At 39.4% G+C, this 9,971-nt stretch overlaps 1 protein-coding gene across 1 annotated transcript; it reads right to left on the bottom strand.

Moving 5' to 3' along the window:
* Positions 1–283: 283 nt before the first annotated feature.
* Positions 284–5,947, bottom strand: CIMIP1 (ciliary microtubule inner protein 1). Its single transcript, XM_074605741.1, has 4 exons — positions 5,763–5,947; positions 4,906–4,987; positions 3,732–3,830; positions 284–1,352 (listed from the first exon to the last, which is right to left on the bottom strand). The coding sequence occupies exons 1-4, from the start codon at positions 5,822–5,824 to the stop codon at positions 1,197–1,199; spliced, it is 399 nt and encodes a 132-aa protein (XP_074461842.1). The 5' UTR covers positions 5,825–5,947; the 3' UTR covers positions 284–1,196.
* Between the last annotated feature and the right edge of the window lie 4,024 nt (positions 5,948–9,971).

The raw sequence follows: 9,971 nt of genomic DNA, 5'->3' as shown, positions 1-9,971 counted from the left end.
TCTCCTTCTGAGTTTCCAAAAGCACTGGCAAACCTTCAGGTAGGTAATGGAGTGCAGTGAGATAGCTACACCAGTAACTCCCAGTGCAACTTCTGAGTCTTTCACCAGTCCTGGTTGATATAAATACTGGTATAAACAAATTGAAGCAATGTAACGCATTTGCATTCTGATCAGCTAATTGAAAAAAACCTGTTTTGATACCAAAACTGATTTTTGAAAGTGACTTTGTGTCTCTGTGGCCTTTGTATGCTTTATTTATACCAATCCAACAGCTGCACTGGGAACTACTCAATTACTTATGTGTGTAACTACACAAACTTCCTGTAAAGCACACAGAACACTTTTAATTAATTTTTTAAATTCTTTTAATTAAGAATGCTTTTAATTGTTATGACTTAACTATACTTGTGATTTACCTGTTTTTTTCAAGCTGCAGTGGACACGCTATGATGAAGCCTGATAGTTATCTTTTCTGCAGGTGTTGTTTCTTTGTTTTGCTTTTTAATGAGGAAAGCTTATTTACAAAAGCAAGGATGCAGTTCTACAGCAGCCTGAGCCAATTTAAGTCATCCCTGCTACTCTTCTCTGCCTCTTCTCATTCTCTTTCTGTACAAAAGAGATGCTTTTGTTCTAGCACAGACACTTGAGCAACTCAACAGTGGGCCAGCTCAGAGTGCCGATTGAAAACTAATTCTAAACACAGATTCCAATACTGGTAAGTGATGAATTGGGAATGAGCAGCAGGGTAGGACTGTCAGGAACACGGCAGTCTATTTATGTTTGAAAAAGCTGCTATGAAACAATCTGAATGGAGGCTTTCATGGTGAAACAATTACATAAATGTACTCTGTCCCTACAAAACAAGTTTTTTAAAGACTTCCAATAAATATTTTAAAATCATAGTCTTACTAATGCTAATAAAAGTAGTACCTGCTCTGTGATCTTTATATGAGTTTATTCATCATTATTTCTAAGTCAACCTGAAGCAGTGTTAACAGCATGGATGCCACAGATTTAAAAAAAAACAGTAATAAGTAAAATGCTACATCAAAATTGTTCGCACCTTACGAAAATGATTGTGGATGTTTACATAAATCATTTTTAAAGCATAAATGTTTAATGGTACAACAGCTCTCTATAAAACGTTAACTTAGGGATGCAAATCCATCTGTGTGCCTAACTGTTATTTCTCAATGTCAGTCCGAGGGCTCACATGGCCACTTCAAATCCTTAGAAAAGGTACCTTTGCAGCTTTGGATTTGAAAACCACATTCAAGTTCCAACCCTGGAACAGCTGATCTCCAGCCAATAAATCCCTGGGTAGTCTTAGGTACTGGAGGAGATGGAATCACCTAGAATAAAAGTAATATGCAGAATTCAATGATTAAAAGGTTTTTGATTGTAATTTCTGTCATGCAACGTCCTCTTTTGTGCTGTAGTGTGGATGGGAATGAGAAATTATCAAAAGTAATGGTTTTAAATGCAATCTGATGAATTAATATCCTAAACACACACTGACATTAATGGAAGGAAATAAGAACTTCAAAAGAAGCCCAGTTGCATGTAAGTTCTATTTATAATACAGGATAGTTTATAATTTAAAAAGTCATCAGAATAATTTAGGTCCCATTCTATAGCAAGGCACAGGGAAAGACAGAAATAAAACGGCCAAATTCCAATGAAGTAACTAACTTTCATTTACCACCTTTCTTAAAAAAAAGTCTTTTAGTGCCTAAATTGGTACGTATAACAGGAAATCAAAAAGCAAGGTTATTTTTTAGTAGTGTATGTTAGCATACTTTTTTTTTTTACGGTTTTGCTCAATAGCTTTCTAACGGCTTTACTCGCTTCACATTATTAGGAGAAGAATTTTATCTTCAACTTTAGCTTTTTTCCTTACAGTATAATAATAATAGTCTTTAAAAGTAGTTAACTTCTCTAAACAGGAGAAATAGCATTTTATACTTGCTGTAATGTATTTGGTAGCAGTGCAGCTATGAAATAATATTTTTGTGGCCAAATGCTAAAGATATCACTGCCCAAGATGGCTTCTGCATCAAGAACTACTTATTTGTTCCACCTTCTTCCTGCTTTAAAGATGGGTAAGAGTCAAGTTAATCTGCAACTAATCTAGCTAAAAAGGAAACAAAACAAAAGCCAACAGTCTCTGTTCACTGACTGCTGTGCTTACTTTGGCTGAATCATCTCAGTTGGGCACGTTACATCATTTTAGCATCTGGGGACTTAGTAGAGGAATACACAGCAAGAGAACAATGTTTCAGTTCTCTTGCCAGAGTTGCTTCACTTTGTTCTTTGGCCAAGATTAGAAAATGTTTATGATATTTAGGTGGAGCGGTTCCTCTGAAGAGATAATTTTTGTGGCCAAAAGTGCCACCCACTGAGCAGGATAATGAAAGAAATCATGTCTCACTTAAGATCTGGGGGAAGGGACTACGAAGAAGCAATCACTATTCTAACCTAGAGAGAAGAACAGACACAATGACTGTTACCATGAAGGTAAACGTGCAAAGACACATAGTCTGAATAGGGACTTAAGAAGCTTCACTCTGAATATGTAAAGGGTGACATAAATCACAGGTAACCCTTATCTTTCTTATCAAATAAAGATTCTGAGGTGAAACTGAAACTCTGTTCCCTACTTCAGTGTGCAGCAGGCAACATGCTACTTTAGCAGCTGATAAGTGTCTGCATGATTTGTTAACACACATACACCCTCAAAGTGCTGAGCAGAGGTAAACTTGACTGAAATTGGAGGCTTGAGACAAAATCGAAGAACAAGTAGCACTAATGGCAGAAATGCTGCCATTTCATTTCTCTGCCACGCTCGGCAGTAGCTCTTACTTTTTGTTTCAACTTAATCTCAGTAAGAGCTTTTACTACTTCCTCACCTTATCTCTCCACCCTTTGAATCCTTTGAAAGCAAGCTAGTCCAGCAAGCAGGAATTTCCAATCTCTTTTGTTTCCTTAATTTTCTCTAAGTGGACTAACCTTCCTTTTTGTTAGCATATTCTGCGTCCCCTTTTATGAATATGTTCCTCTCCCAATGTCACTGATTTAGCTGCCTGTATAATAATCCTATTCCTTGGTGATTCTGACACTGTATATTTATACATCAAGCCATCAGTCACCTTCCACTCTCATTTCCAGCTGTTTGACAACTTTTAGACTCTGAATATGTGAATATAAATCATATAATATAAAATCAAATAGTTATGAATTGGCTCATTAGAACTGGCTTCTTACTAATTTGTGCCACTAAAGAGGACAGTGGCATTGTCTCTGCCAAAAAGAAGGCTGTCTTAAATAAAGCTAGAAGAATGGCTACATCCTAACCAATAGTTAAACTGAGAGTTGAGGTTAAGGTAAGTCTTGAATAAGACACGTGAGCCATGAATGGTCAGCAGTGATAAATGGCTGTGAGCACTCTTCTATACTAAGCTATACAGCCGACTGTTCTGTTACTAGATGTCACCGAGGAGTGCATGGGGGAGGTGCCTTACAGAAATATGATTATGTACAGTGAAAGCTCTGTGAACTAACAACCGTATCCAAAGGACAACTCCTTTTAAAGCCCTGCTTGGGTCGCAAATACGATTTACTCTGACCTTTAGTTAAAGGCCCATCTCTACAAGACAACTGATTTTTAGAGCTTGTGTGGTTTCTTAAGACAGATATTGCTGTATTGCAATTTTAAAATCTAATTTTCTAACCTTAATGTATTTTTCCACAGGTGTCACAGGTCGAACCTGCAGATGTTCTGGAAGCTGTATCTTGGGCTTTGTATTTTCTTTCTTTTCATCTTCAATCAACTAAAACAAAAACATCAATGTTAAAAATTGGACTCTCCATCTTTTGAAATATGCTGTAACATCTGATATCTGCGCCATTCCCCTCATTGTTGCATCTGAACTCCCTGTTCTTTCCATCTAAAATAGGACTAATTATTGTACTGCTTTTGAAATTATTGTAATGTATTTTTTGGTTTCAGAAAGTGATATAATTCTGAATTTCAGATGGAAGGCTAAATATTGCTGAGTGATTCCAACTCTCTTAAATACATCACTGGTCTAGATAGCTAGAAATATATCTACATATATCTACATATTTATCTTATATGACCACAAAACAAAGATTAATAAATGCTAAATACACATGGTCACCAACTGTAACAATGCGTAGTTTGTCAACTTTTCAGATGTAGATCTATTAGTACTGTGCAAAGGTGGTATGCATGACAGACCATAGTTATCAAGGATGGATGTTGAAGCCTAGAGCTAAGTTTTCAAAGGTGAGAACCTGGGTGCCTGCAGGAATTTAAAAAAAATCCTAGAACAGATTAAGTACTTCTAGCCCCATGGAAAGTACATTTATAACTATTCAGCGGCTGCATCAACCCTGTTCTATAGCAACAAAATACTGTGATTCCAAATGTAACATTATGTGCTACTATATTCTAATATCTAAACATCACTAAGAATAGACACCTCTCCAAATATTTTCGTTTGTTGTAAATTCCCCCACTGAAAATTTAATTAGCTAGAACCTTTTCCCCTAGATTTTTAAACTACCATATGGGTAGACAAAGGGGAAATATTTTCCTGTCAGTGTGCATCTAGTACTTGTTAACACTATTGGGAGTCATGTTTCTTCAAAGAAATATATCAGAATATGCATAGAGCATAAATTACCGCTTGCTGCGTTTTATTCAGAGGAAAACTGAGACTTTAAACCCATCTTAAAAGTAGTGCACTTGTTACCTCGAAACCTAGCTTAGTAAAGCATGCTCACTACTTTTCTAGTCTGCGGTACTCTCACAATTTTGTGTCCAGATAAATTTGTGTAGAAGTAAATTTCATGTGTTGCTTATATGCCATTCAATTTTACCTCTTCAGGTGGTGTCTTCAAGAATCCCCATTTGTGAGACCATCTCCTTGCAGCTTCTAGTTCACTTTCAATGTATTTTTTCCTGAAACAAACAAGAGAAATATTTAAGATGACTTTGAAAGCTTTCATTAAAAAAATACACAAACCCAACTACTAATGTCACAAAGCACAGCACTTCAGCATGAATCTTTATACCTTTACCTCAAAACAGCAAGTTTATGCATGAGTAAACAATTGTCTGACTTGGAGACAACGGGGAAGTATCTTCTATAGGATGGGAATGAAACAGTACGTGTGAACGGACTGCGTTGCAAATTTTATGTTAAGAACTGCAGGAGGTCAAAAAGGCTGCCCAGAGAGGCTGTGGAGTCTCCTCTGGAGATGATAGTCAAACCCGCCTGGACGCGTTCCTGTCCAACTGCTCTGGGTGACCCTGCTCTGGCAGGGGGTCGCACCTTAGGATCTTCGAAGGTCCCTTCCAACCCCTGCCGTTCTGCGATTCTGTGAAATTTGCCACATTTTTTTAAAAACTTGAAAAGTAAGCACCGATGGCCTTTCACACATGCTGCTATCTACTACGGACTGATGACTCGCCCTGCCCGGCCCTCTCCGTCCCTCACACCCGGCGCAGGTCGCAGGGAAGCGGCGGCTGCCCGGGCCTGGCGCGCAGGGCCTCGCCGGTGCGGCGCGGGGCGGTGCCGCTCACCGGTACCGAAAGCCACGCGCTTTACAGACACACGTGAGGCGAACGCAGGAACTAACTCCTTCAGCCTCCGCCCGCCCGAGAGCGGGCGCTGAGCCGGGGAGGCCACTGGGGCGGATGGGAAGAATGCGGTGCGGGGCTCCGGGGCCGTTACCAGCAGTCGTCTCGCGCTACGAAGTTGCAGGACTGGGCCGGGTGGGTGCGGCGGTGCGCCATGTCCGCCGGGGCCGGGCGGGGCCGCGCGGCGGCGGCGTTGCTGGGTGGCGGCGGCGCTCGCGCGGGCGGCGGTGACCGAAGGGCGGGAAGGGCTGCCGCGCGCTCCCTGAGGCGATGGGGGTCCTCGGCTCCTTTGTGCGTTCATCGTCGCCTTCCCGGAGAGGTACCGTAGCGTGTCTCTCAGGTGAAAGGCTAAAAAGCCCGTTCTGTGTTTTCTTTTGGTCTCTTAGAAACCAGGGGAAGCACACTTCGTGTTGTCAGTAGCTTTTTGGGGGTGTCTTCGTATGTTTTCTTTTTTTTAAATGTTCTTCACTAGGAAAATGTGTTTGGATTACGCTGACCAAAAGCTGTTGCCTTGCTTGAGGAGTTAGCTGTATTTCAGAGGAAGAGGTGTTAATCTAAAGTCTACAAATTGCCTATTAGCCAGGCTCCCCTTAGCAGAAGAGAAATAGTTGGACACCTTTCTGGATCTGAGTTGTTAAGAGTCTGTCTTAAACCTGGACAAGGGAGTTGTTCAAAGGGCAAAAACTTGTGGTATTTTTTAGCCATTTGTAAGGGATGTGAAAAATGGTTGAAGGATGCTGGTTTTTTTTTATTCTGCTGAGAATCAGCTTGTTAACATGCCCAAAGCTCAGACCGTACATGCTATGACAGGCGTGCGTTGGTTTCTAGTTTTTTAACCTGCTATCTCCAGTTCCTCTTGATATACGCAGAAATTATCTTTTGGTAATCATAGTGGGAAATAACATCGGTCTTGTGACATACAGTGTCTTTCTGATCCCTTTTTCTGGTAGATGTTGTTTTTTACAAACTACATGGTAGTATTAGAAGCTCTGAGAAAGACCTCAACATGCTTTTTATGGGTTATATGTAAAAACACAAAAAAATATTTAGAGCTTGTAAAAAGTTCACTGTGTTCCGATATATTAATATTTTTGGCTCTCCATCAGTTTTTTGGTAGTTTTATATTCTTGCAATTGCTTTTTAAAAGACTTCAACAATGAATGTAGCCAACTGGCTCTTTGCCCTTATGGGTTTAAATAGTTTCCTGACCCCTTTCTTTTTGTCTGGAAACTGGCTTGTACAAACACACTGTAAATAGCTAATGTGACTTTTTCACACCATTGGACAGTTATTATGCTTATTATAACAGAAACGCAGAAAGGTTTTGACCTAAGCTGAGTGGTTTATAGGTAGTGTGTTTGAATGCTTAATTGTTAGCTTTTTTTTTTAATAGATCTAAAGGCCTAAATATTTGAGTATGAGAAGCCTGTATATGCATTTACTAGTCATTTTAGAAGTACCAAGAACATCTATTTCAGTAAGAGGAGAAGAAAAACCTGTAGTCCTAAAATAGCAATTAATACTGCTCTTCTGGGTCTCTAAAAATCATTAAACTATCAACAAAAAGAATATTTCACTTACGTGCTATTTCTTGATTCTCTAATTGGTAATTAGACTAGCAATTAAATCAGCTGGGTCCCCTATCACACCCACAAATGCTTACTCATTGTCCTACTTAATTAACTCCTGCTGCTTAGTCACATTTATCTCAGGAGCCCTCTTACTACAGCCTTGATGCTTTCTGAGAAAAAAGTAATTTGTTAATGAACACAATCAAATTAATAGTTTACTATGTGTCAGGATTTAAACTGCAGTAGCATCTGTCAAGACAGAATGAAACTTCTTATAGTGAAAATAGGACTTTATAATGGTCAGTCTTTCTTTTTTTCTGAATTATTTTTCAGATGAGGGAATGCAGTAAATAAGTAGTTTGGGGTCTTATTAGGCTCTTATGAGCACAGGATAATATTAGAGCTGCACTTGCACTATGAAATAAGAAGTGGAATAGGATTTTAGTGAGCTAATAACTATACTGAATGACTTAGGGCTGGAGGTCCATTGAGATTCAGAAGTCATTTGCTCAAAGTCTGGATCTTGCAGCTACGTACAGTACCATTTGTCATTACATAACGAATGTTGAAGCAGATAGTACATCACTCAAGATACACGTTTAAATAGAATCAAGTCTGAATACTTGGTGCTTCCAAGCAACATTCAGATGATCTAAGATGGGTAAATTCTAAGCTGGATGTGGCCATAAATGACAAAATCCTAATGCTAACGCTTCCTGTCCTCTTCCAATTGGGAATTATCCTGTTATTCAGGTGCCCAGTGGTGCTGCTGTTGATCAAGTGGCCATACTTTGAGAACTCACAACTGTTCTTCAAGAATTTACAACCTATATAATTTGAGAGTTGTAGGTTAGTATCTTGAGTCTTAGAGATTTGAGCTGGCTTGGAGCACTACAGCACCTAATACTGTGTGTGGGCAGAACAGTCCCTGAGAAACTAATATGCTTGGCTGGACTTGGAGGTCTCAACCATGTAAGGACTGTCTCAGGTTTTTGTAGACTTAGGTGTTTAGCAGTTTAAAAGTGCTTGGGAGACTCTTCATCCAACTCTGTCCTCATCCCATAGTATAACAGTGTACTTTATCATAAACTGTAGTAACTGTCACGGTCAATGGGAAACCAGCAATGCAATTGAAAAAGTATGACTGTTTTTCACCTTTCTGATCTAAAAGCTTCCAACTTAAGAAGTATTTGTCCCTAAATGAAGCCTTGAATTGTGTACTTGGTTTCTGAACACTTTTGAAACAAGCTAGCAACTGTTGAGATCTGGTATAACAAATATATTTTCTCATTAAGAGATGGGCATTATAGATGGTAATTCTTTCTTCATGGGAGCAGTTATAGCACAGGGGGCTGTGCGACTTCTATTGCTTTGTGTCCTGCTGGGACAGGTGTTTGTAAATGTTGTTTTCTATCTGAGAAGTTCAGGCAGTGCCATGTAATACATGTGCCATGAATAGCACACACTATTGATTTGGGGAATTGTCCCAGAGTTGTGTTGCTAAATAGGATATGACCAATAAGTCTCATACATTCTTGCTGTGCTACAGCTTTTGCCAGATGTCTGGCAGCTCTGTAGAGGCAACTGTGAGTGCTCTGACTAGTCTGTCTGATGGCTGGGAAAATAGAATAAATGCTCAGCACTGACGGGAGAGGAGAATGCTAACATCCCTAAGGAAACCCACAGTGGCATACACCGGTACATGTTCTCTGGTTTGTTTCTGAAGGCCTGCACTTCACGCTCTAAGCACTGCTATCTTTGCATCTAAAACCGTGAGAAGCAGCTTTGTTATTTTCATTCAGCTACACTGAGCTTGCTTCTTCCCCTCCAATTTCAGCAATTCAGAACCTCTGAAAATGAAGCTGTTTGCTGAGGTTGTTTGTGTATCCGTTTGTGTATCTGTGCTTAGGCTCTTGCACTGAAAATGTTTACCAAGAAATATTAATTACTACCAGCAGTTCTGTGCCTGCTGCCCCATTGTTTGCAATATTAAGTGTGGAAGTCTAACAGAGGAGATTGTAAACGTAACTTCACTGTCTTTTGCTAATGTTTCTAAATAATATTTCAGATGTAGGCAGCTTGAGTGGTAGACTGCTTTGTTATGATTACTGTGATTTAAGTAAACAAAGTCCTATTGACACCGTAGACTCTGGCTTCATTCCAGAAAAACCTGCTAAAGTCTATCACATCAATAATATGTTAATTGGAGTTCCTGAATTTCCATTTATGAAAGGAACCCAATGGCCTGGTTAGAACCATTATATTTTGTAACAAAATTTAGAACTGTCATCTTATTATGGCTGTAGTTATCCAGTGACTTTTAAACAGTGAGTGGCGTGTCTGTTTTCCCAACAATAAAATGTTTTATTTTCTCTCCATGAAATGGCACTTACAGCTATAGCTTTATGCAGATTTCTGTGCTTGAAAGGCATGAACAATATTAATTGAATTTAGATACAATTCAGTAATTCCTGGAGGTTTGTTTTTTTTTTTGAGCAGATCCATTGCTTTTTGTTCAAACTAAGGATTTGGATAGAATCATAGAACAGTTTGGGTTGGAAGGGATCTTAAAGATCATCTTGTTCTAGCCCCCCTGCCCTGGGCAGGGACACATCCGGCTAGACCAGGTTGCTCAAGGACCTATGCAGCCTGATCTTGAACACTTCCAGGGATGGGGCATCCACAGTTTCTCTGGGCAAGAGATACTTCTTTACATTACACCTGATGGATAT

The sequence above is a fragment of the Larus michahellis genome, chromosome 12 (assembly GCF_964199755.1).
Source record: "Larus michahellis chromosome 12, bLarMic1.1, whole genome shotgun sequence".
Classification (NCBI taxonomy): domain Eukaryota; kingdom Metazoa; phylum Chordata; class Aves; order Charadriiformes; family Laridae; genus Larus; species Larus michahellis.
Note: the sequence above shows the minus strand (reverse complement) of the source record. Positions and strands in the feature narration are given on the sequence as shown.